Source organism: Podarcis bocagei (genome assembly GCF_964188305.1).
Source record: "Podarcis bocagei genome assembly, chromosome: 5".
Lineage (NCBI taxonomy): Eukaryota > Metazoa > Chordata > Lepidosauria > Squamata > Lacertidae > Podarcis > Podarcis bocagei.
The window spans coordinates 68,903,332-68,931,199 of record NC_138129.1 but is presented as its reverse complement, the minus strand read 5'-3'; the positions used below and the strand labels follow the sequence as shown (position 1 = coordinate 68,931,199).

Genomic DNA, 27,868 nt, shown 5'->3' with positions numbered 1-27,868 from the left:
CATGCCAGAATTGCTCACAGAATAACAGTGCACGTCCACTCAGAAGGAAATAAGTCTGGTTCAGTTAAAGCAGAAATGCAACATTTTTCGCCCTATAGGACGCACTTTTCCCCCACCAAAAATGAAGGGGAAATCTGGGTGTGTCCTATGGGGCGAATGCAGGCTTTTGCTGAAGCTTGGAGAGCGAGAGGGGTCAGTGCACACCGACCCCTCTCGCTCTCCAGGCTTCAGGAAGCTATCAGCAAGCCTGCGGAGCCCGCGGGAGTTCCCGCAGGGCTCCCTAGGCTGTGGATAGCAGCCTGCTGCCCGGCGCGCCCTGAAGGAGAGCGCCCCGCGCAGACATACGCAGCGGATAGCAGCCTGCCACCCGGCACATGGGACGCCCTGAAGCAGAGCGCCCCGCGCGCCGGGCAGACATCGGCCAGCCCCACAAGCTCGGGGGACAGCGGGGAGGCAGAGCGCCGCCATACCGCTGTCCCCCGACCTGGTTTTTTTGGGGGGAAATAAAGGAATTTTTTTTCTCCTTTATTTCCCCCCCCAAAAAAAACTAGGTGCGTCCTATGGGACGGAGCGTCCTATGGAATGAAAAATGCGGTAGTTTGTAGGGGGAGGGGACAGAATCACATTTCACTGGTGAAATTTCTGGAGTTACTTGCTGAAGATGTGTGTTTATTTTCGTCCAACTAATGCAAACATGGTTCCAGTGAAACATTTCCCCCATTCCATTCTGAGACACAAAACATGCTGCAAAGCCAGGACCGTTCTTCTACTGCATACTACAGCATTTCAGGTGTTTTCCAAAGAAAAGGATGCATATTCCCACCCCCTTTACAATGTGTTGGCAATTGCCATAGCAACTTCCCCATCTTTTCAGGACTTTGTATCCCCGATGCATCATGGAATTGTGTGAGGAGCAAAGAAACAAAAATGGTTGAGAGTTTTAGCATGAATGCCACATGGTGCCTTTTGAGAAAGAAGCAGGTTAGGTTCTGAATCATGCTTTCTCCAACCAAAGCATGCCCATCTTGACATTTTCTCTAACAGCAACCAGAGTCGCAGGCCTGTTGTGATGACTGAAGCATCCAGTGACAGTTACCATATGTGTGCAAGCAGAACAAACACCACGGAAATAGTTATGATATCAATCTCCAACATCAGGTAACAATCCAATGTTGAATAATCAGGAGATACATATGCATGTGTGAACTGGACCTCATTCTCTGGATCTAATATACTAATATACTAACTATTCTCTATAGCAAAACAAAACTTTGGGGTCTGGTTCTAAGTTCATTGCCTATTCATGGCCGCCGAGACCATATAACACCGGTCCTGAAAGACCTACATTGGCTCCCAATACGTTTCTGAGTAATAATAATAATAATAATAATAATTTATTATTTGTACCCCGCCCATCTGGCTGGGTTTCCCCAGCCACTCTGGGCGGCTTCCACAGAAACCAAAAAACACTAAAATATCATACATTAAAAGCTTCCCTGAATAGGGCTGCCTTAAGATGTCTTCTGAATGTCAGGTAGTTGTCCATCACCTTGACATCCGATGGGAGGGCATTCCACAGGGCGGGCGCCACCACCGAAAAGTACAATTCAAAGTGTTTGTGCTGACCTTTAAAGCCCTAAACGGCCTTGGCCCAGTATACCTGAAGGAGCGTCTCCACCCCCATCATTCTGCCCAGACACTGAGGTCCAGTGCTGAGGGCCTTCTGGCAGTGGCTCCCGCCCTGTGGAACGCCCTCCCATCAGATGTCAAAAAGATAAACAACTACCTGACATTTAGAAGACATCTGAAGGCAGCCCTGTTCAGGGAAGTTTTTTATGTGTGACATTTTAATGTATTTTTAATCTTTGTTGGAAGCCGCCCAGAGTGGCTGGAGAAACCCAGCCAGACAGCCTTGGTACAAATAATAAATTACTATTACTATTAGCTATAAAACAACTACCATGTGGAGCATCTCACTCTTGTATCTCACACAGAAAAAGTTATGAAGTTATATTTACTTTTATGATTCACAGACAATCTGTCTGGATTTTGTCTTTTCAAAAATGTGGAATGTTAAAAAGCAACATAACGTATAGCCAGCCTTGGTTGGGGGGGAGGGGGGAACTGATCAAAATACCTACTAATAACTCTTTCTTCATAAGCACTTTGAGGGTTTTTTTTTTTTTTACAATCAAGCATTGTATAAATTTTATGAAATAAACAAATAGCTATGCTCTATTTATGGAATGACACAACATGATCACAATTCTCCTGTAAATTTAACCTAGAGTAGTCAAGCTGCCCACAGTGTAAACAGTTCAGAGAGATGGTTGGTTCTAATTCAAGATACCCTCTTCCTGCATTGTAAAAGAGCTAATCTGGTTGTTTTATATGGGGCCAATCCTAAATCAGACTGTTTAAGGTGGTGCAAGCCACGACAATTTCCATTATCATTACTAACAATCACTTCTGAAATTATCAACCACCTTAGCAATAAACTCAGAGTAAACAATTAACTTTTGGCTTTAGAAAGCAATACTATTACGTTCATTTTTTAAATCAGTTATGGAAACTTTTTTTGGGGGGGGGGTAATTATATACAACCTCCCGAAAACCCCTGCATAAGCTCTCTGTTTCCTTCTCATGCTTCATCCTCAAGCCACCCATCATCTCCCACAAATGTAGTACAATGAAAATTGCCAGGGATTTTTTTCCAGCCAGAACTTAGTTCCGACACATCTCAGATGGGTGCTACTGCCATTATAAGAGAACAATGGAGGAGTTCGTGGTGAGTTCCAGCACCTCTTTTTCTAGAAAAAGCACTGGAAATTGTTATGACACAAGTTTCAGCCATGTGCTTTATGATGTAATTAACGGTACCCTTTCAGAAATTATGTATACGATTCCCCAACAGATGCAGTTTGTTTCATCCATCTACCATATGATGTAAGTATTGCCCCCAGACAGGAGAGGGTGGGGGCTGCCACCACTAAACAGTCCAGCATTTGGAAATGCCTAGTTATCTAAACTAGCTGTAGACCTATAATTTCGTGGTACCTGCCAGAAGAATTTTTAATGTGGTAGTGGGCATTTGTATACAGAAATGCTAGCTGCCTATGGGAGAGTGGTGTATGAAGTTCCTACTTACCTATTACAAAAATTATTTTTGATTTCTTCAGGTCTTCCGTAAAACCTAAATTAAGTGGGAAAGAATGGAAAAGACTTCTAGCAATAAGTGTCGCTACGTATAAAACTGTGTATAATTATAACACACTTAACAATATGTTTATGCTTATCTATCACACTTTATAATAAGATTATGCTTACTCAGAAACATTGAATTGAATGGGAACTATTCACAGACAAGTGAATATACAAATGCAGCTAAATTTTTTTTAAAAAAACAAAACAAAACACCAAGCTTGAATTTCTAACTAGAAATTTCTTTTATTGAAGGAACAGTTCACAGTCCTAGTTTTGTCGCTGTTACTGTAGCTGTGATAAAATACATATTTAATGCATGAGAACACTCACAGCTCTTTTGTGTGTGCACAAAATATTAAAATGAAAAATGACCATCCATGAATAAAGTGTTCTTGAGTTAAGAATAGTTCGTAGTGTGTGCCTCCCTTTAAAAAAAGCTTTGTTTACATTTGTCACAGTTCATATTCATTTGGTCACATTTGTGTATGTGTGTGTTTGCAGGGGGTGCTTTTGGTTTAAGTTCAGTCTGACATCCAGACTTCACTGGTCACTAGCTGCATTCCAGACAAGTGTATCGAAAGAGATCTATACACAACAGCCTTTTCTTTTCTTGAACAGCAGCTCATTCTTTACTCAAGTAAAGGCACAACCACAGCTGTTCAGAAGAAACCTTAACCCTATGCATACATGAAGAGGGACTTACTATAACATAACCAGCCTCAAAGGCTCGAATGGAACCAAGATCTTACCCTTAATTTCTTAAGCCAAATTAGGAAGTCCCACTGGGCATCAACAGGTGCATATCCTGACACCCACAACTCTGTCCTTTACGGACCTCTTGGTATTAACGCTGGAGAATTCTGATGTAACAGTGTGCTCTACAGGTTGCTATGTGTGTGCTCATATTGTCTCATTTTTTTTAAATATATTTATATACTGCCCTTCCTCCTGAGGAAACTCAGGGTGACATTGTCTGATAATACATCAACAATCAATGGATTAATACATTAAAACATATACAGTATCTTAACCCCCCCCCCCATAAATACAGTCATCCAATTTCCACAGTACAATATAATTATGCTGAAGTGTGGAAGCTGCAGTGTGCAATTTTCCAATGTAGCCTAAATTTCTCATGATTTGTGGCTTACAGACGCGGGGAACATTCTACCAACATTTATTACAGTAGTCTAGAGGATAGCTGGTAAAACTCACCTCCCATATTCTCAGGTCCAGAAAGGCATGACTGGTCAAATGCCTGTCAATTAACATATTGGAAAATGTTATTTATGGTTTACATCTTCATGCATCAGCATCTATTGACCCTTTTAACATATTGGCCACAATGCTAATCCCACTCCACTGTCCTATATTTGCTTTTAGAGACAGCACCTTCAAATGAACGTCTGCTGAGTATACTTATTTATTGCTGCAGAGCATGACTGCAACGTGTGTCGTGTCAGAAATTCCAGCATGTCTATTACAGTGCAGTTGAGTGGCACTGAGGCAGTCAGTGTGCGTAATGATTAGCATCCCACAAAAAAGTGCAAAAAAGGCTGTTTCTAGGTCAACCATGCTGCATGGAGCAGCAACGCCCGTATTATGAAGTTGAAAGCAGCACTATTCTTTAAAAATGTATCAACCAATTTGAACATTATCAACTGGAGTTCACGGACTGACCTTCCCCTCTGGACCTCTAAGAACTAAGGGCCAGGTTATCTTGTGATGTTCTTCTCTTGACAATTTCTGTGTGGAAGCAATTAATCTGGCAAAACCACAAAGGACTGCCCAGAGGTTTTGTGAATCAAAGAAACTGATTTAAACTGAATGGTTAAAAATAAATTCTATATATGAACTATGAAAGCTGAGATAGGACTCTGCTGTTGTTAGGTAAAATACTCATCTTATAATTATTTTTTTAATATAATAATATCTGGCTGAAGGTATAAAGTACGTCAGAGAGGTATCTTATAGCTTCTCTGCCATCCTCAAAAGGGTTTCATCAAGGCTGCACAAGCACCTATCTTGTTCAATCTGTATGTCAACAACACTGTTGAATTTTTATCATCTCCTGTAATCATGTGCCCAAGTCAGTCACAAAAAATGTTTCTGCTGTACTGTACACAGATGATGGTGTTCAGTCCCAGATAAAAGCAGGCCCTGGAAAATTGTTGGCAGCATTTCTGAATACTGTCAAAAACAAGCCTTGAGGTGAAGTACTGTAAAACTCAAAGTTCTCTATATGTCACTCCCCGCCTCTCAAATAAAACAGAATTGGGAGGAAAAGGTAATTAAACAAGTTAGAGGGTGGCATGTGGCTAGGTTATATGCAGAGCAGACCCCCTGAAGTCAATGGACTTACGTTAGTTGTGACTAACCTAAGTTCATTAATACCAAAGGGTTGGCTTTGTCTTATACCACCTAGTGTCTTCAAATACCTTTGCATAGTTTTTCAGTCATATCGAGCATGGTTAGCTCAACAGGAATATGTGGTAAAAAAGCTATGCAGAATATCACAATTCTAATGTATTTTTCTGAACAAAAGGTTAAAATGTTATACCTGCAGTGCTTGAAACTAGATTCTTAAATATTTTAGACCCTTTTTTTCTATACCAGGATGTGTTTCAAAAGCTGATTTTTAGCAGAAACTGGTTATCTCTCTATTTTCACACAGGCTCAAATATTTCAGAATATTTAAGTATTGGCTTCAGTTGAATTTATCCCCTTTTGTCTAGTTTCCCTAAGTTATAATTGATTTACATGAGAGAAGCTGAGAGAAAGCCATTAAGTCTAAGGCAATGTTTTTCTGACTTTTCATCACAACCATTACTGAGTCTACAATGGTACTGAATCCACAAAATCTAACCATTCTAAAATACAGACGATTGAGTGTACTGCCTTCAGCATTTTAAGAGAATTCCATTCCAAAATTGTGTTTGTTTGTGTGCAGGTGGAAATACTGAAACACTGCTTCATGCACTGCTCTTTTGCTAAAACAGCTACTTGGATATGGAACCACGTGCATAAAATAGCTAACATCATTATTATCAGCTCATCCAAAACAAACACCTGACTTCTAAGTGACTTTTCTCCTTGCACACCGAAACAATCAGGCACTACCAATGAAGCCTGCAAAATTTCTAGGCGCTGACATTAAAATAAGGGTGACTATGGTTCTCTCCAAGTCTTAATTTGTATAGTTTTCAATATGATAATTGTATCTGTTCAGTTGTGTTTGTATTTTTTATGAACTCCAGCTGACACTTTGAAGTGGAATGCATAGGGATGTACTCAACAAAGTGCTAAGGAGATTGCTCAATCAGTGCAAGCTTCCCTCTATCCCACCCTCTCCCCATCTGCTGTTTGGGTAGGGGGTTTCTCCTGACAGCCAGGAGAACTGGGGAGGACACAGGGGGCATGCAGCCCAAGGAGATAGCAGGCCTCATTGCATTGGGTTCCTCTAGTACAAAGATTAAGTTGAATATGGCCCATAGTTTCCCCCTAATGTTGTGACCGTAGATGTTTTTCTTTTGAAGGTAGACATAAAAACCTGGTACTACCAATGATTCTAATTTTGAACAGGAAAGCTGTGAAAGAAACATAACTCTGTATAAATCACAAAAGCAAGGGCAATTAACGTATCATGCTCTCACTGTTCTCATGCAAGCTCTCTTTCTAATTGCTTATAAAAAACTTGATGATTGTTCCTTAATGTGACTAATAGATAACATGCTATTGAAAATAGCATAGTCAGAGCACTTTCTCCTCCAACAGCTGAAGCACTGCGTCCATGAAAGAATAGTTCTGTCTATACTTACTGCTAGGCTTGATTTACTAGTAATTCTATTATTTCTATTATTCTAAAGCACGTACAAAAACAAAGAATGTACATAAGATAAAAAGACACAGGCCTTGTCCTCAGGCTTACACTTGAGGGAAGGAAAGAGAAAGAGGGAGAGAAATTAAAAATTAAGTGTGAAGAAAGAGCTTTAGCTGACCTTGTTTTTTAAAAAAGTATATAGTAAAATGTACAATTTCAAAAGCAGCATAGATATGATTCTGTCTTTGCAGCTATGCTGATGATGAGGATGGCAGAAGAACTGTTGGCAAGCTAATAACAAAATAAATTTTAAGCTTCAGTAATATATTTTTCTTTTGGCCATAAACCAGCCCTTTTGTTTTACAAACAATAAATACCTTATAGCACTGCCCTTTTTAAACTGCCGCATGAAATTTGAGTTGCCTTTTATTGTAACCAGACACTGAGAGCAAGTCATACATGTTGTGGTGAGATGAAATACAACCACTCAGACGTTGTAGCTGGTTTCATAGAATTGTAGAATTGGAAGGGACTCCGAGGGGTCAATAGTGGTGATTTGTGTGACTCATAACTAAATTCACAAAACAAATGCAATGTTTCCAGAAAACTTGTATGGATCTGTTTTGAACAGAGGTTTTAAGCATTAGCAAATAAATGTCCATTATTCTAACTTTCACTTTTGAATACACCTTTCAAATTTAGGTATGAAGGTTCATGAGAGCAGACAATGAGGGCAGTCCTCGCCAATCTATTTTTCAGGCACCCAAGGCACCCATTATTCAGTTGGAAAAGAATAAAATACAGAATGGCTTCTCTATGAACCTAACCTTCTCAGTCATCACCTCCTCTGTTTTATAGCTTCCTTTCTTTATCATTCAACTTATCCATTACTTTTAGTCTGCTGTTTACAGATCTGTATTTAGTATCCCATTGCTATGTGTTTTTGTTACAATGAGAGCAAATCTGACCATAGGTTCATGGGCATTTGACTTCAAAACAGTGAAAAGCTGCTTGAATTTAGTTGCTAGTAGTTCTAGAAATAGCTGGAGGTCTGCCTCAGGCAGAGATTTTATTATGCTTCTGAGCTCAATAATTGTGTCATTTGAAGGATACAAAAAAATCTGTGTTGAATACCTAACAACCACCTCTAATTCTATAGATAACTTTGGATTAAAACAATAGTTTCATCTTGCCATCTGAATACATTTTATTTGACCATAGGATGACGGTCCTGATACAGGCACCACAACTATGAAAGCCTAGGTCTAGTCACTGTCTGGATGGGAAACCATTAGAGCTGCCTTGAGTTCCATGATAGAATAAAAGTGGTTTTTATTTGCATGCTCAAAATAAAATAAAAATAAGATAATAGGATTTTTCAAAAGCAGAAGATCCTGTAGAAATGGGTACATCAACAACCAACCAACCAACCAACCAACCAACCAACCAACCAACCAATGAATCAACCAAACACCAGCATAGCCCACTGACTGCTTCTCATTCTCTGTTACCCTTTCTCTATTATTCCCCTGGCTCTCTGCCCTATCACTGTTTGATTCCTGCTATTCCTCTTCAAGATCCCTAACCTCTGTTTCAGACCTAATTCAGAAACTGAGTCATATGGAGTAACAGCTTTGCCACAGAAACCATGACATAAAGGTAGTTCAAGTTGCTCCTTCATAGCTGTGTACACATTTCCGCCCTCAAAGAATTATGAGGACTGTGGTTAGCTAAGAGTTTCAAGAAATTATAACTCTGTGAGAGGTAAACTACAGTACCCAGAATTCTTTGAAGGGGGAAAGTGCTTCAACTGTGCTTTAAATGTGTCGTGTGTGCAGAGCCTACATCACACCAGTAACTTTATATGTTGCGTGTGTAGGTCCCCAGGCCACCCCTCAAATAACTTCACACATAAGACGTAATTTTAGTTTTGGTTTTGGGACACTATTTTGGCCACAACTTTATTAAAATACAAAATCAGTGAGTGGTTGTTTAGACATTGGTTATGACTATCTGTCCCCCCGCCTGGGACAGAACTGACATCCCGAGGTCCGATCGGTAGCCAGTAGAAGGGAAAGTCAAACTTGGGGGTCATTTGAGCTAAGTGTCGGACCCACGCCGCTCACCCCAGCAGCTCCCCGAAGGCTTGCCGGCCCTGGTCCCATGACAGGGATTGGACGAAGTCGTGGCAAGCCCCAGGATTCCTTTAACGGAATTCCCTTCAGCGCAATAGGAGGGGCAGGCACAGCCTATCCTGACCCCTCCACCACCAGCATATTATAACCAATGCCTAACTGCAACCTTACAAGTTGTGACAAATTGCTGAGTAGTAGGCAAAAACCAAATGGCACAGCCAATCACCAAATGGCAAAATTCCTACTAGGCCCCTGCGCCAAGGCAGACGACCCCATGACAGGCAAAGCAAGGTCAACCGGAAAAGAGGGCGGGCAGGTGATCCAATGCACTCTGCAAAGAGAAAGAGAAACCAGAGTGCCCCAATATTTAAAGACTATGGTCCCACCCACCCAATTTGCAACATACAATTTGCCCCAGCAACCCGGTTATCCAATCAAAATGCCAGGCAACAACTATTAACCTGCCTGGCAACAATAGGGCTGGCCCGGCGGCCCACACCGCAACACACACTCTCATTTATTGGAGAACACACTTTATCATGCTGGATTGCTTGGGTCATGCATGTGCATCTCATGCAATGTGTCAGTAGCTCTCTTGCAGAGGGAGGTGATGATGTGGGAACTATCTATGTGTCTATGCACAGGATCAGAACATCAATTCATTACTGCACCAATGAAGTGCAGGAGACAACCATATAGGAAGGGTACTAAGTGATGTTAACAATGCTGTAAAGATATCACCTCAAACACCACCAGAAAAAACTTATTTTGGTATGTACTCTCTCATTCTAAATTTCAAGCACAGATCTCATTCCACATGATGCTTTATTTGCTAACAAACTCTCAAATGGAAAATGTCATTATTGAACAGCAGATACTCCACCACAGCACTCCATTTTATAATGCCCTAAGAGCATTATAAAGCGGTATAGAAATGAAATAAATAATAATAATAAGAGCAAAAACAAAAATGCAAATGCAAATGTAGGAAACCCACAAAACTATGATGCCTAAGTAAAATTAAAAGAAGAATTTCTCCAAGGCAAACTATAGTTCTTTGCATATAGAACTCTCTTTTTTTGTCTTGCCAGTTCCCATGGTAACTTAAGACGAACAGATTGTTTATGCACTTTAATAGATCTTTTACCATATTTTAGTATTCCAGGACAGGGTCTGTTTTGTTTTTGTTTTTTTAAAGTGCCTTATAATATATTTATAAAGGTATTTTGTCTTGGCTGTCATTAATAAGTGTCCCCTGAGGTTTTTATTTTCTAGTCAAAATGTGGTCTGCATTCTGGTTAGATAATGGCTGTTGTGAAAATAAACAATGAGGTTGTGAAAACTAGAGAGCTATACTGTATACTATATAGAGAGTACATGGCAGGGGTTAGAAGTTGCTTATGATGGCTATAATCTAAGATACCGCCATTAAGTACATGTACAAAGAGAAACTTCCTGAAAGAATTCTCCATGATGCTCCACAAGCTTCTCTTGAAACTTGGAATGGCCTTCAATGCACACTAATGCGCTATGTTCTGGGAGGAAACGTGCCCCAGTTTACACAAGAAAGTACTTCTATGTGCTAAGGGCCTTTTAGCTGCAAAAAGGTCTGCAAAAAGCTTGCAGAACACCCAAGAATATCTGTACATGGCCCTGCACTCAGCGTACTTTATTTGTTTTCTGATCACTGAGATCAAAGCAGCTGCTTCTTCTTCTTCTTCTTCTTCTTCTTCTTCTTCTTCTTCTTCTTCTTCTTCTTCTTCCACAGTTAGATTATTGAATGGACTGACAAGACCCTAACCTAGGGCCCATTGTTTTCATAATGCAGCACTAGTCTGGATGATGTTCCCAACTCTGAATATTTTTTTAAAAATAGAAATATGGATAATTTATGTGCTTTGATTTTTTTTTTAAATCTTCCAAGACCTCCAACAATTTTCAAATGGTATGAGGAAAAACAAAGTTTGAGAACTGCTGCTTTAGGAAAAGGATGCAATCTAGGCTGCATGGTTGGAATCCTTCACCAGACACCAGGTCCTTTAAAACCAGTTTAGCCAAGTTAGTTTGTAGGTATGAGGACTGCTGGGAATAATGCTATGTGGCTGTATTCAACATCTAGTTTGGTCCTAGGGATGCAATCCTAGGTAGGATTACTAAGAACTAGTAGTAAGTCCCATTTAACTCACTGAGACATGTTTCCACCAACACAGGATCAGGATCAGGCTGCAAGTGTCCAATTTCTTATTCCTATGCTAGGTCAGCATAGGGGTCATTCCAAGTATTCAGATATTTGGATTTCATATTTCAAAACATCTTATGCACTGCTTGCCAATCTTGTTACCTCCAGGGCAGAAACAGGAACTGAATTATCTTCTGAACTATCTTCTTTGCAAAGATCTTCAGCCCAAGTAGTCTCCTATGTGTTTGCCTGGTCAATGTTTCCATTTGCTGAGTAAAGCAACTTAGGCCTGCCAACCCCAATCAGGTATTAGCTAGATGTTTTAGACTACAATTCCCATCATAACTGAGCATTGGCCATGTTGCCTGGGGCTTATTTATTTATTTCATACAAAATATTACCACTTGATTATATACCGCTTTGCACTGTATTGCAAAACATCTAGCGGATAGCAAATTGGATAAGGCTCTTGAAACATTTTTATGAATGTTTAAAATTTACGGCTAATATTCTTCTAACTTAACAGCAACCGAGAGAAGCATCTTCAGTCCTTAAGAAAAAATAGCACATCGCAAGTACATGGGTACTATTTCTTGTTTCTTCTTCTTCTTCTTCTTCTTCTTCTTCTTCTTCTTCTTCTTCTTCTTCTTCTTCTTCTTCCTTTCCTCCTCCTCCTCCTCCTCCTCCTTCTTCATGTCTTATCTTACTCTATGCAGTAATGTCAATCTTCTACCCAGAATAGCTCCTAAATTCTTGCCCTTCACATCACACATTTTGACAGCACCATGACTGACAAGTGACAACAAATACTGTCTGCCTAGCAAGCCAAACAAAAATGTGTCGACCTCTTTCCTTAAGAGGCTGCTTCAAAAGCTGCACATTTTCTGGATGCATTTTAAATTTCAAAACCTCTAAAGGAGCAAGATGATGGCCATTACATAAGAAAATGAGCTAAACCTGTTAGTAACTCGAAGTAGTACTGTACCATACAGTTTAAGAATCGCTGCTTTGCTATTGCTGATATTTTAGAAGCATCACGTGCTTAACATATGGATGCCTTTAGCTTCCGTTGGCTGTCAAAGTGTTCTGATAATATCTGCTAGCTTTCAGCTCCTTTACTGCACATGGTTGCTTGGAAACCTAACCCTCTTGGCCCGATCTCTCTGACAGGTGCTTTATCTACTCTCAGCTACATATGACACACTGATACCTAGATACGCATCTTCTCCTTATTTGATATTCTTAGCAGAAAAGTGCTTGGGACAATTCACAGTTTGAAGATGGCCCTGAGTAATGAGAAAATCAGCGGAGCATTCAGTTTCTGTTACAGTCACAATATTCTCAGGCAGCGACAGCAAACTTTGAAGATAGGGCACTTTTATTTGCTGTTAGCGGGGGAAAGGGTTTTAGTATTGCTCAGATAAAGGCTGCAAATAGGTTTCATTCAGACAGAGGCTGTAAACAGGTAGTATTCTAATTATAATGGTGTGATGCTAACCTACTGCCTGTTATTCTCCTGCAAAGTCCATGTGTTCAAGCTACATCAGGTGTTATACGTACATACTGATTTGCAGAGCACCTTTATTTAAAGAGGGGCCCAAATTGGGCCACAGTCTGTCCAGATGTGGAGGAGCTCTGCACATATACATTGACATGCAAGTATAATTCCTTCTGGCACATGTACATCAAAGGAGCATGACAGCGGCATAGACTGGCGAAGCAGGACTTGCCCCTGCGGTCATAATCACACCCCTCTTTCAATGGGTGGAAGGGATTGTAAGACAATGTTTCATGGCATCATACTCTAAACCAAACATTCTGGATGGGGGAGTATTCTTCCTCTTTGCCTGAGCAAAACGCAAGTCAAACTTTTTGCATGTATGGAAGCATGCAAGAAAAATGTATACTCAAAATCCATGCATTAGGAATCTAAAACAACGAAAGCGGTTGCCCTCTTGACTATTCTTGCTAAGTTCAAGAATTGTTTAATCAGCTTCTTAAAATTGCAGCAAACACTTCTGATTTCTCATGCCTGTGCTTCTCCACGTAGACAGTGAGATCTCATTATTGCCAACCATAATTTGCTGCTCTGTGTAGGGCCGAGAGTCAAATAAAACTATCTGCGTTTGGTTCATTTCATCTAGTAAAAGATAAGATCTTGTAACTGACAAAATTAATCAAAGTCTCATGACTTCCTACTCTGCCAATTTCTATTTGAGAAGTAAATCTCTCTTGGACTAACACCACCAGTGGTGACTGCAATTATTGTTTGATTGCTAACCCCTTAACAACACCCACCATGAGCTCTCACCATGGCACCCTTTTGAAACAGTGCAGTTAAAGCCCTTAACAAAAATGGCTATAAGAATTATTACCATGATAAGGAGACATTTGTCCATGTATTTTAAAACTTCAATAGAACACAATAGCTGTGGCCCAAATAACATGTGGCACTGATATTTTTTAATTTTTCTTTTACAGAAAGCATATGCTGAGGAAAAACTGCCTCAGGAGACGCATGCTAAGTGGGGGAACTGTTTTATTAACAATTTTCCCTCTGGATCTTTTCTGCTAAAACTCACTCCCTTCCCCAGCTGCTTCTTAAACCACATGAACCAAGGACAGCGAGCCTGTGATCCTTCAGATTTTATCAGACTCTACATCGCCAATAGTGAGGAATGATGGGAGTGGGATTCCACTAGCATCTGGAAGGCCGCAGTTTCCCCATACCTGATATAAAGGAAACATGGGGGACAAAGCAGCTCAGGGAGTAAAATGAATGAAGTTCTCCAATTCGTGAAAGGGCAAGTCTGGGTCCATATACTAAAGCTATACCTCATAGAGTGACCTGTATCATTCATTATAGCTCAAAAATGCTTCACACAGTAAAATAAACAGAATCTCTTCATACCCTAAGGATAATGAAGTCAGTGTTGGACTGGGAGAGCAGGGTTTGAATCCCCACTCAGCCCTGAAGCTCCCTGGGTGTCCTTGGGCCAGCCACCATCTCTTAGCCCAACCCACCTCACACAGTTGTTGTGAGGATGAAATGGGAAGGAGGAGAACTGTGCACACCACCTTGAGATCCTTGGAAGATAAAGGTGGTATATAAATGTAACACATAAAATGAATAAATAAATAAAACAATGATAGACTTGTAAGGTTCAGAATTGTACACCCACTTCTAAGAGATGTTTCCCAAATATATTTACATCTTCACCACTGATGAGTAGAAGTTTTTTCTAATGGAAGGTAAGACAAGGCTCAGGGTATAAAGCTGAATACTAATAAAGAATTCGACCGCAAAAGCTAGGTTTTGCGCCGTTTAATAAAGTTCTTTATTCTGTGAAGATGGTAACTGAGCAAAGCTCAAGTAATTTCATGTTCTCGTCCACTTATTTTGAACTTCCAGTGTTTGAAACTAAAGTTACTGTCTGCAGCTTTAGCAACATGTTTCGATTTTATGTGAAGTTGCTGGTGGATGACTAGAAAATTCTACAGTGCCTTCTGGTTCCCATTTCCTTTTCCAGATAATTTCATCAGGTTGCATCCAGATTTGACGTTCTGAAAACAGAGGTCTTCCTTCCTCAAACAGAAGGGCTAAAGATCCAGTGGAAGATCCTGCTGGATGGAGAGTGAGAAGAGGCCACAACTTCTGCCAGTTTCCCCTTCTTCCTACAGCCCTCATTTTCTTCCCAAAGGAGCTCACACTTGCCACCTCCCACTCTTTTCCAGTGTGGGTCTTTTCAGGGGTCACAGTGAGCTGTAGGAGGAAAGGCAAAAACAGCCCCTCCTGTCTTCCACAAGTGTCCTATGAGCAGAGTCCTACTGATGAAAGCTCTGGAGCCAACCAAATGTTATGAATTCTTACTCCACTTTTCATTAGGGCCGCCATACATCTGGGAATCGCTCAGAAAAATAGCAAAATGTCTGGGAAAACTCAGACGTATGGCAAATTGGGCTATTTTTGTTTTTTAAAAAATGAAAGAAAAGCCCCCCAAAAGCTGTCATGGTATTGACAGAGAACGCAGGGAAGGAGGAGAGACAAGCAGAGGAAGGGGGGGCAGGAAGTGACAGTGGAGGAAAGGAGGGAAACTCAGGAGGAGGGAAGGCTCTCAGATGTTGGAGCAGAGCCTCAACCACCGCACAGGAAGCTCTGGCACGGGTAGCGAGGCAGTGCCGGTTCCATCTGCCCAGGAAAGGAGAGTGTTAAAGAGGAGGGGGCAGAGACATCAAATGAGAATGCCTCGCCTCTTCTGCTGGAAAAGGGGCGGACGTAAGTCACTCCAAGAATCTGACTCACAGGATTTGGACGCATGCTTATGTGTGCTGCTTGTACATGTGTAAAATAAAGGATGTATATATGTATCTCTGAGTGAGCAGAGGCATTTCTTGCGGAGAGCTTTCACAAGCCATCACAAAAGCTAGACAACTTTGACAAAAAAAAAACCCTCTGACACCCCCCCCCCCCACACACACCCCAAAGAAAGCTCAATATCTCCATCCAGTTTTTCACTTTGGGGAATATCGCAACTCTACTTTTCACTTTTTGACCTAATGCATCCAGCAATTCCTTAGAAAGGCATGGGTTCCTTGGATAATCAGTATTTTCACATAGCTGAAGGCAGTTTGAAAAATAGATCACTGTTTATGGTGTAGCGTTCTTAAGTGAATCCCTTGCACAGCTAAATCCCTTGTACATCTAAACACACAGTTGCGCATCCTTCTGTTAAAAATGTACCTTGGCAAACTCCAGGAAAACAACAGAAAAAGAAAAGCAAGAATGGGGCTGCTTTTCAAGGGGTTTGCACTGCCCCAGTATTTTTTTTCTGTTCTTCTACAATTTCCCCCCAAGCCTACTGATACCTCCCTTTTGTGTTTGGATCATATAATGTTGGCTACATAAGCGACAGCATCCTCCTGGTGAAGTTGGGAAATAGAGGGATGATGCTATAGACTGAAACAATGCACTCCTGGGCATGTCTACCCAGAAGTAAGTGCCACTGAGTTTAGTGGAGCTCATTCCCAGGCAAGTGTGTATAGGACTGTAGCCTTAATGCAATCGCTGTGCTGAAGAATTGAAAGTGAACCTCGTGTTCTGAAAATTCACTGGCCTATAAAAACTGACAGTACTTCCCCTCAGAAACCAGAACAAATTGCGCAACATGAAAGGGAAAATTTGTTTGGAACTGAGGGGAGTCTGTAAAAGAAAAGAATACAAAGAACATAGGAACACAGTACTGAGAAGCATTAGGTTTCTTCAGAATAATAACAATATGCTTGTGATGAAGAATGACATACATTCTGAAATGTGGTGGAAGTGCTTTGAATGCTGCATCTATTTTGTAGTACACATAAAACAACATTAAAAGTGGTTTACACAACTATTTCCATCATTTGTAGAATACGTCTGCCTTCACCCCTATATTTAAGAAATATCACATTTTTTAAAAAAAATCTGTAACAGTATGTTGAACAATGAAATAATTTAAGTAGTCACATGAATAATTTAACCCTCTATATCACAGAAGTCTATCCTTTAGTGTACAAGGAGGCTAAGGCTGTGTACACATTACCTGCTTAAAACACAGCCAGCCCATCAATTTGGATTGATGCTGGTTTGGAAGATAGATAGATAATACTTTATTCGGCTATAAGCCCACAAGATAAAAACCAATCAATAGATAAAATAGCATTTTACATTCTAAAACTGGTTTGGAGGAAAATGCATCAAAATGCAGTATTTTGTAAGAAACTAAAGGACAATAGAGGTGGGTTGTGGTTAATGTTCTGCGTGCACCAGTTTGGAAACCAGTGTTGTGAGCACACTGGGTGCAGAGTAAATGGTTGAGTAAATTAGGTGCAGATTTATTGGTGCAGATTTATTGGGTGCAGAGTAAATGCAGAGTAAATTAGGTTGTGAACACAACCTGAGAGAAAAATGGAAGCTAAAGCAAGTGACCTAAAAGATGATATGAATGAGAGAACGCTTTTAACTGATAAAATCCATTACCTGGTCTTCAAAGTCAAATTCATTATCAGCAATATCTCCAAGGTCTACAGTGAGATTAAGGTCAACTTCACCTGGACCTAAAATAGGAAAGAGATCTTCTGAAAAAGGATTGATAGGTTTCACTGTATGTACGGTTGTATGTATGTCATGATTTACACCCCCACTCCACTCCACATATACTAGTGATGCTCTGCTCTGTCAGTGGAGACTGGTGATGAACAAAATATGTACCACCCTACCCTCAATCCCTATCAACCCAGGGCTTAGGACTGCACCGTCCAAATAAACACGCATTGGGTTGTATAACGTATTTTATAACTAACGTGCTTCACGTCTTTAACATAAATGAAAGTTTTGAAGGTAATTTTCTTTCTTACTTTTCTACTGTTCAGACTTAGTTCCAATTGTAGTGAAGCACAGAAAGGCTTTTTTTTTTTAAAAAAGTATTCTCATTAATTGCCAAGGGGAACTGCTAGTGTACTCAGCTTTACTCTACAGAGGTAGAGACTGTACAAGTCAAAGTATGCATAGTTTCAGGGGGTCAGGAAGGAGATTCTAGTCAATTTAGACAGCGAACATGTTTTCGGTGTCGTTAGGCATCTTTCTCAGCCTATGTGGTTTTTTAAAAATCAAGCTGCTTCGTATTTATCAGAATAATCAGTTCCTTAAAAGAGCATAAAAGGAGACCATTTCAGATAGGATAACACTAAGATTTGTGCTGAAAATTAGAATCATTTTTTCTTGCTCCTGCTGTGTGGAACCTTCTAGCCTCCTTCATCCAGCCAACCATTATGAGCATTAGGCTAGTTCTCATGCATTGCTGCATGTCCTGCTTGGAGCTCTAACACTCCTTCATAAACCTCGTTCTGCACTCTCCTGCTTTCTCAGCTGCAGAATGTTTGTCACCAAGGATACGTCTTCATGAACAGATGCTTCAGTCGAACAACTCCTTACCATGCTTTAATGTTGCTTCTCTTGTTATTATCAGACGAGTTCAAATGTGAAAGGGGGAAGAATGTGGAAAGTACCCCTGCTCCTCAACATTTTGCTCCTGGAAGGACCTGCTTTGCAGCGAGGCCAAGATATGTCGCTGCCCGAAAAAGGGACCAAATGGATCCGCCTCCCCTGCTAGGGCTAACACTTCTAAGACATCTTGCAGCGCCATTCAGACACTAATGTCTGCTGTCATCGATCACCCTCATCACCTCTACTATCTAAAACAGATTGCTTTACCATAACTGTATCACTTCACCTTAACTTAAGGTTACCAGATTTTTTTCAAAGAATCCGGGTACACTTTTTTAAAAAAAGTTATTAAAAAAAGGTTACTTAAAAAAGAAGTAATATCTTCTCTTCTGTGGTCTCCTCTGTCGCGCAGCCTTCCCCTGGGCCTTGGCCTGCTCTCTTGAAGAACTAGCCAGTGGCGGAGCAGGCAGGGGTGGGGGGCAGCCGTGATGGCACCCTGCCAGGAACACGCTGCCAGGGGCGGTGTGCTCCCCCCGCACTCCTCTTCCTCCGCCAGTGGCGCTAGCCGCCATGGAGTAGGCTCGGGTCGGGCCTTGGCTCGGCCACGTGTCCTTGCCCTCCCGGTGCTCTCCTACCTCTCCTCCTCAGCAGTGGCAGGGGCGCAGCAAGGGTTGGGCTCCCCTTTTTTCTCCTTCCTCTGTCTCTCTCTTCCTTCTCCTTCTCCTCTCCAACTTCTCCCTGCGTTGGCTCCAGGGTTTTCCTGGCCCCGGAGCACCGCTGGGCAGTCACTCGGGTGGCCAGGCGCTCTTGCTCCTGGCTCGATTTGGGTCACGGCGGGGCAGGGGTCAGCGGTTCCCCCAGTTGATGCGCCAGGCATCCCTGGTTCCCCCTCAGCAGTGGCAGCGGCAGTCTTAGCAGCCTGGAGCCAGCCTGGTAGCACAGTTGGCTCTGGCTGGCTTCAGGAGCTGCTCGCTGCCATTTTGCCATTTTGCCTCGCCGGAAGTCCCCGTATGATGTGTCTTGTGCCGTTGAACCAATCACGCAACATTCATTCCCTACTAATAAATCTACAACACTTAAAATATAAATCCTGGGACAGATCTGCAAATCCGGGGACTGTCCCCGGGAAACAGACGTCTGGTAACCATACCTTAACTGCACAATCTGCTTCCCAAACTGTCTTTATCTACCATGGATAGTAAAGGTGGATTCCAGTCCACAGACCAAAACAGAAAACAATCCTCAAATATACTGACACACTCACTGGCCCTATCTCCTCCAGCTATGCCTGCTGAAATTCCCTCTCCTACACAACAATTAATGTGCAAGAGTCCTGTCCTCTTTTTCAAATGGTCAATCTGTTTCTATGTAGTGGCCAGGATTCCTCTCCCAGGCTGATATCCAGCTGCTACAACCTCTGACTCTGCTCCCCTTCAAATGCAGTGGCAACAAAGGGAGTTCTAATGGGGCAGGTGTACCTTAAGGGGCCTCTCAATAGTCTACAATCCTCTCCTTAGTCTGCTGCTCTGAGAAAATGGTATCAACAGCTGCTGGTTTCTAATATATAATTACTATCCACCTAGACAGCTTAACTTTTCCCCGGCAACCAATATTTCGTTGCAAATATTCTCCAGGTTGTTTTGAACCTCCCCCCTCATGTCCCTAGTACTTTGGAGTCCCAAGCCAGAAGCCCACCAGGGAGGTGGAGTTGCAGTGGGGGAAATGGGCAGGGATAGGAAAAACTTTTATTAATGTTGGAAACCATACACCTGGGAACTCATGATCACTGACATGTGTATTTCTGCCTGACACAAAGCCAGTTTATTTTTCCCTACACAGTTCAGCACTACTTTTGTTTGTAACTTATACTCTGCTTTTGATGGCAAGTCTTTAAGGAATGTTTTCAATTCTATCTTATCTGTTCATTTTTTTGATTTGAAATAACCTCCAAGAGAGATACTGCTCATCTATTTGCCCTTTTTGTTTATGGGCAAATCTATAATGAGATACATATAAACAGCTTTAAAGTTTAAAGTGTTGTATTGACACACAGAATGCTAGAAAAGTGGTTTGAAATTATGAAGACAGCAAGACGCTGTCTTGTTAAGACAACAATTTACTATAGATTGATTGGCATCAGAATGATAAAAGTGTTTCATTCTTATCCTCAGGTATTTCTAATTCCTTTTTTTAAAAAAAATATTTAAACTGCAGAATTTCATGACAAGTTGTTGCCCTTAGCAACAGCCTTATTATATGTTAGGAAGCAACAATGAATAAGAAGATATTGTCGTCTTTGAAGACTGCAAGTAGTTTTTTTGCTTTAAAAAACCATTTCTTCCTACCAATTACAGTATTGGAATTTAAGATGCAAAGGCTTGGATATGCTACAAAAACACTCTGTTGAAAGTCTGCAGGTTGGAATAGATACACTGCAGGAAGAAATTATATTAGTAGTGGAGGTAACTGAGTTAAAATATTGCTTTATTAAAATCTTTAATGTAAGCAAAGGGCTCTTTGGCTTTTAATTCTTTTGTTCAGCTTTTTATAGGTTTCCCTCACCCTAATAGGAAAGGAAGAATCATAATTAAGGATTTCTCTTTAATATCTTATTTCTATTTGACAGAAGAAATAGTTCGAATAAAATAGAGGTAGAGGTTAAAATGATAGTTTGACTAATTTTGACAAATGGGACCCTCTTCAAGGAGGGTCCTGCTTGCACGTGGGACCTTGGGACCCCCACAGCATCTGGAGGCTGGGCATAGCCCGGTTGTTTCTGGGGCAGTCCCACGATCGCGCCAGTTGTGACACCCAATCAGATTGATTTGCGGGTTGGGGGCGGAGGAGGATTTATAAACAGCAGTGTGACACATCAGAGCCACTTGCTTTGCGCGGACGAACACCCGCCCACCCGCCCTCTTTGGTTTTCTGTGCTTTGGCCTTGCTTGGGATTTCGGTTGGTCACCTGTTTTGTGGCAGGGGCCTGGTAGGAATTTTGTCCACGTGGCAGATTGGCACTGGCCATTTGGTTTTCGCCTACCTCCCAGCAATTGTCACAACTTTGTAAGATTGGGCGGTTAGGCACTGACTTAGTTGTGGATGGGGGAGGTGAGGTGTGGCCATCACCTGCCCCTCCATGAAAAGGGTATTCCGTTAAAGGAATCTGGGGGTCCTGGATCTCGTCTGAAGTCCGCTTGAAGGGCTAGGGCCATGCCAGGACCACAGGAACCCTGGGGTGAGCTACAGTCAATTTGCATTGATGTAGCTCCCTTGTTTGGTTTACCCTTCCAGACCTCCTGTGGGGTGGCCAGGAGTCAGTTATAGTTTGTCAATGCCTAAGCCAATACCGCTCACATTGTGTAATCAATAAAGTTGTGGCCTAAATTTTGCCCATCAACCTTAAACTAAAATATGAGTCTGTGTGAATTTCTTTCCGGGGCGTTAACCTGAGGTCCTCAAAGCACAAGACCTGCTTAATTTTTTATTTTTATTTTTTGCATTTCCTAGGTTTACAAAACTGTAAACAAATCACACAGTGCACACGTACACACATACAACATTATAGTATGCTAATAAATACCAGTGGGTTTTTGTGTTTTTAGTATGAGAAAGGCCTGCTACCAGGAAAAAATATTGTGGGCTGCTTTGCACACTGCTAAATCTTACACACAAATCATATTCAGGAGAAAAATGGGTCAGTTCATCCTTATACACTGTAATGTGTGATGATCACTTAACACATTATGATCCAAATGTGGTTTTAAAAATCCTTTATGGTAGCACTTTTCAAGTATGAATTTGGGAATATGTGAACCATCCCTGTCTCATACATTATATATTGTATATCAACAGAACATTAATAGCGCTCAGAAAATGTCACATATTAGTGCATGTAGATAAATAGGTACTGCTCCGGCGGAAAGGTAAACGGGGTTTCCGTACGCTGCTCTGATTCACCAGAAGTGGCTTAGTCATGCAGGCCACATGACCCGGAAGCTGTACATCGGCTTCCTTGGCCAATAAAGCGAGATGAGCGCCGCAACCTCAGAGTCGGTCACGACTGGACCTAATGGTCAGGGGTCTCTTTACCTTTACCTTAATAGACATGGAACCCCCTAAAAACAATGACATTTAACTTTTTTATTAATATACTTTTTCCGAAGCATTAATATATTTTGATCTTGAAAATACTGGGCCGACAGTATTTGGGGGTTAATAATCAACTCACCTTCAACAGGTTCTTTAGGAGGAAACAGTTTGTTGTCAACTGCCATGCTTATGTCTTTGAATACTTCTTCCTCATCTCTCTCAGCATCAAACTAGTAATAAAACAGAAGGCAATCAGACATTCCAAAACAGGTTTGGTTATTTATCTGAATGTTATGGTATTATACAAAGTCTTTTAGAGCCAGGTGGAATATTCCTATAAATACCAAACGTCATTGAAGCATGGAACCACAGTAGAATCTGCATTGGCTTCCTTTATTCCCTACAACAAAACACATCAATCACACTTCTGTTTTACTGTAGTGAACCAACTGAGTAGGCTTGTGCAGAGACACCGCTACAGAAAATCATTCAGGCGCATAGTGCCCCATGATTCCAAATAGAGGGGAAAAGAACGCTGCAAGAACAAACGACAATTATCCGCTGACATCAGAGGCACTACAGCAGTTACTATTGTTGTCCTTATATTATTGCCTGCACACCTGTTTTGCTTTCTTGCATTGCTGAAGTACCAAGACATAATGGTGCAATCCCATGCCAGTTTACAGTTTACAGAAGTACAATAAATGTAAGCCTTAGCCAATAAGCCCCCAACAGCCCTTGTCCTGCCTCTCTCTGAGCCATTCCTTAACTATTTAAATGATGGAGCAGGCATTGCATTCCTTTATTTTTTCAATGGTTGGTGCAATCAGATTAAAATGACAATATAGCAAGCTATTGATATGAATAATATATTTTTCAAATATATGTGCCCAAATAGTAATATTGTTTAAATTTGTTACCTACCCTCCCAAGAAGATACTAAGGATACCGATGATTTACACTGGGATTGTGCCATTATATTCTCATAACAATGTTGTGAGATAAGTTAGACTGAAAGGTAATGATTTTATTTTGGGCTTCTTGGTAGAGTGAGGATTTGAACTCAGATCTCTTTGGTCCAAGTTGAATACTCTATCCATTATACCTTACTGGTTTTGTTCAGTGGGCTCTCAAAGAAACTTATATTAAAACACAATTAAATATGTCTATTCACGCAGAAATCTTTCTATTTTGCTAACATACAAAATGGGGAACATGTTGTATTTTATCCATTACAACCAGCACAAAATCCGTTTCATTTCCTTCCACCACAATGGACAATATACTTTAGGAATGGCCCCGCACTCCTATTTCATCAAGTCATTTGTGTCCCCCTGTAAAAAAAATTAAAAAAAATAAAAGTGGAAGCTCCTGTATTCTGCGGGAGGAAGGTGTGGGGACTGATGTAGACGGAAGGAGAACAGCAAAGGCTTGTGACTGCCAGATATTACCTTAAGGATTAATAGTGGTTTGTTTGTTTTAAGAAAAAATGGTGGTGGTACTCACCATGAAGTTCTTACAGTAAATGCAACATTTTCATCAGTTGGGGGTGGAAAGGGGGGTGTTGGTACTGCATACCCTTGAGTATACCCAGAAAAAGCACCGATTAAAGAATGCTATGAGCCCAAAAGTGGAAGGATGAAGAGGTCCCAAAGAAAGAAGATTGAATGCAGAAACCAATGGAGTATGCAGAAATGGTGAAAGTTACCAGAAGAATAAGAAACCTTTTAGAAGGAATGGAAGTGGTTTATTGAGTATTTATAAACAAACTATAAACAGATCGAGACATTGGTGGGATTATTGTAAAAACCTGCACTTTAAAAAATAGATATGAGATATATATGAGAGTAAACGATTAAAAGAATAAGTTGAGGTAAATTGAAGTATGCAGGAAAGGACGAAAATAAATGTAAGGAACTACAGAAAGAGGGGGGAGGGAGTCAAAAGTGAAAATGCTAAAATAATTGTTGTAATGTATATAAATGAAAACTATAAAAAATAAACACTAAATGCTGCTGAAATGAAGAAATTTGGGGAGGGAGATGGGGGGGAGGAGCCATACATGAATTTTTATGTGAAAAACTAAGAACTCACATTTGGTAAGAAAAACAAATTCCTGGCAGAGGATGTATTCAGAAGTCCTCTTTACCTTTATTTAAGTGAATGTCTCCCCCACTGAGTCCCTGTGCAAACACTTGTCCCCCAGCTGATGGATCTGAGGGCTCTAGTAAGCAAACAAACAGATCCCACAAGCTTGAAGCCCGTCCATCCATATAATACACGAATCTTACAGAAAAAATGAACTAAGATGGAAAAAATAAAATATAAACCTTTGCAACACAAATAGTCAATGTGATACTTTCAGGTAACTAGTCTCTGGGAAAGCCTCAAAAGATCACACCTTTCACATTTTTAACAGTATTCTAAGTAACTAGTGTGAACAAAAGAATCACTGTGAAAAAATCAATGAGCAATTCAGATTCAAACCGATGGGGAATTTGTTTATTCCCACTTTCTGTTAGGCAGGGAGCATAGAATGTCAAAGTAATTTTCCAAGAAATTGAATGGGAGGAAGCAGGACATAAATCCACCCCAAGTCAACCTCCTACTTATTCCCAAGCGGAATCCCGAAGCACACTTAGTTGAGAGTAAGTCTCAGTCCACAAAGCAAAATTGCCAAAGATCAGGCTGGTGGTCTTGCATGGCACTATGCATGTCCATTGCTGTGTATGCTTTCATCCGACAAAAATAATACAGTATTCCTGTCTGGAGGCGGTTGGAGGATGGATGGCGGCTAACAGATTGAGGTTGAATCCTGACAAGACAGAAGTACTGTTTTTGGGGGACAGGAGGCGGGCAGGTGTGGAGGATTCCCTGGTCCTGAATGGGGTAACTGTGCCCCTGAAGGACCAGGTGCGCAGCCTGGGAGTCATTTTGGACTCACAGCTGTCCATGGAGGCACAGGTCAAATCTGTGTCCAGGGCAGCTGTTTACCAGCTCCATCTGGTACGTAGGCTGAGACCCTATCTGCCTGCGGACTGTCTCGCCAGAGTGGTGCATGCTCTGGTTATCTCCCGCTTGGACTACTGCAATGCGCTCTACGTGGGGCTACCTTTGAAGGTGACGCGGAAACTACAACTAATCCAGAATGCGGCAGCTAGACTGGTGACTGGGAGCGGCCGCCGAGACCATATAACACCGGTCTTGAAAGACCTGCATTGGCTCCCAGTACGTTTCCGAGCACAATTCAAAGTGTTGGTGTTGACCTTTAAAGCCCTAAACGGCCTCGGTCCAGTATACCTGAAGGAGCGTCTCCACCCCCATCAGTCTGCCCGGACGCTGAGGTCCAGCGCCGAGGGCCTTCTGGCGGTTCCCTCACTGCGAGAAGCAAAGCTACAGGGAACCAGGCAGAGGGCCTTCTCGGTAGTGGCGCCCGCCCTGTGGAACGCCCTTCCAGCAGATGTCAAAGCGATAAACAACTATCTGACATTCAGGAGACATCTTAAGGCAGCCCTGTTCAGGGAAGTTTTTAACGTGTGACATTTTACTTTATTTTTGGTTTTTATGGAAGCCGCCCAGAGTGGCTGGGGAGGCCCAGCCAGATGGGCGGGGTATAAATAATAAATTATTATTATTATTATTATTCCTTAGATTCCTGTGTTTGCCTTGCCCATCAACCTTGGAGCAGCTTTAATTTCCAGCTGACTCCATCTGGTAGATCCCCCATACCTGAGGTCGTTCTTCATTTTGGATTAATGTTTCGTTTCTTGAAGAATGAATCCAAAGGGCAAGCAGCTCATTTATATTTTAGTGGGCCTCTCCTGCTTTTCCTGCTAACACTCCACTGTGCAGTTTGATGCAGACCTTAATCCCAACACTCTGAAGCCTAGCTTTGTTGAAGAGACAGACGAGTGCTCAGTCTAAAGCAATGTCTTGTGCTTTTTTTTAAAAAAAAGCTTTAATTTTAGTTGCTAGCAGTACTAAGCAAAATTATTTGTTTTAACCCTCCTTTTTGCATATATTAAGGTGTTGCTAGGATATGATCATATTCTGTAACACTTCACAAATGAACAGGAACAATCTTGTGTATTTGCACTCCAATTCTCCCACCATGGAGCCATATTCTCCCACTATGGAGTCACTACTTTCCTGTTATTACAGAGAATAGCCTTCTCTGGTAGCTGCGTCATAAACTCAGTCAGTGCGTGTCCTGCATTACTTTACAAGAAAATAGGTTAGCGGGCTTTGGCTGGAATGACTTTCAAGTACATTTCTCTTACAACAGCTTACCAAATGTTTAAATCAGGTACAGGGAGTCTGTTGCCCTCCAAATGCCTTTGGACTACAACTCCCATCATTGCTCACCATTGGCCACGCAAGCTGGGGCTGGTGGGACTCACGAGTCCCCCATTCCTGGTTGAAATTAAACCACAGCAGTTGCAGCATGTGAAAGGCCACATAAACTATGGGGCCATCTCTTGTTTATCTCAACTGTTTTCAAAATGAACAATAAAACTTGGCCAAGTCACTGAGTAATAAATACATTCTGAATTTTAGAAGCATTAATCCAAAAAGAGTTCCATATTTCCAGCCAAAATCTGTTAATAATTCTTTGACAGAATTGTGTCTAACTAAGCAACATTCCAGAGGCACAAATACTAGATGGGTGACACCTGGCTTGAGAGCAGTACATGTGAAAAGGATCTAGGAGTCTTGGTTGACCACAAACTTGACATGAGCCAACAGTGTGACGCGGCAGCTAAAAAAGCCAATGCAATTCTGGGCTGCATCAATAGGAGTATAGCATCTAGATCAAGGGAAGTAATAGTGTCACTGTATTCTGCTCTGGTCAGACCTCACCTGGGGTACTGTGTCCAGTTCTGGGCACCACAGTTCAAGAAGGACACTGACAAACTGGAACGTGTCCAGAGGAGGGCAACCAAAATGGTCAAAGGCCTGGAAACGATGCCTTATGAGGAACGGCTAAGGGAGCTGGGCATGTTTAGCCTGGAGAAGAGGAGGTTAAGGGGTGATATGATAGCCATGTTCAAATATATAAAAGGATGTCATATAGAGGAGGGAGAAAGGTTGTTTTCTGCTGCTCCAGAGAAGCGGACACGGAGCAATGGATCCAAACTACAAGAAAGAAGATTCCACCTAAACATTAGGAAGAATTCCTGACAGTAAGAGCTGTTCAACAGTGGAATTTGCTGCCAAGGAGTGTGGTGGAGTCTCCTTCTTTGGAGGTCTTTAAGCAGAGGCTTGACAACCATATGTCAGGAGTGCTCTGATGGTGTTTCCTGCTTGGCAGGGGGTTGGACTCGATGGCCCTTGTGGTCTATTCCAACTCTGTGATTCTATGATCCCCCAAAATAATTGGTTTATTTTATAATGGTGGCTAAATAATGTTATTATACTTCTAATACTATTTAGCCCAGAGATTTCAAAACTGTGTGTTACGA

General features: G+C 41.4%; 1 protein-coding gene across 1 annotated transcript in view; it reads right to left on the bottom strand.

Moving 5' to 3' along the window:
* Positions 1–27,868, bottom strand: part of AK5 (adenylate kinase 5) — an 88,525-nt gene that overhangs the window by 15,516 nt on the left and 45,141 nt on the right. Inside the window, exons 7-10 of the mRNA XM_081193798.1 lie at positions 22,546–22,636; positions 17,352–17,428; positions 4,420–4,462; positions 3,149–3,193 (exon numbers count right to left, since the gene is read on the bottom strand). Coding sequence (XP_081049924.1) covers positions 3,149–3,193; positions 4,420–4,462; positions 17,352–17,428; positions 22,546–22,636 — 256 coding nt within the window. The remainder of the gene's footprint in view (positions 1–3,148; positions 3,194–4,419; positions 4,463–17,351; positions 17,429–22,545; positions 22,637–27,868) is intronic.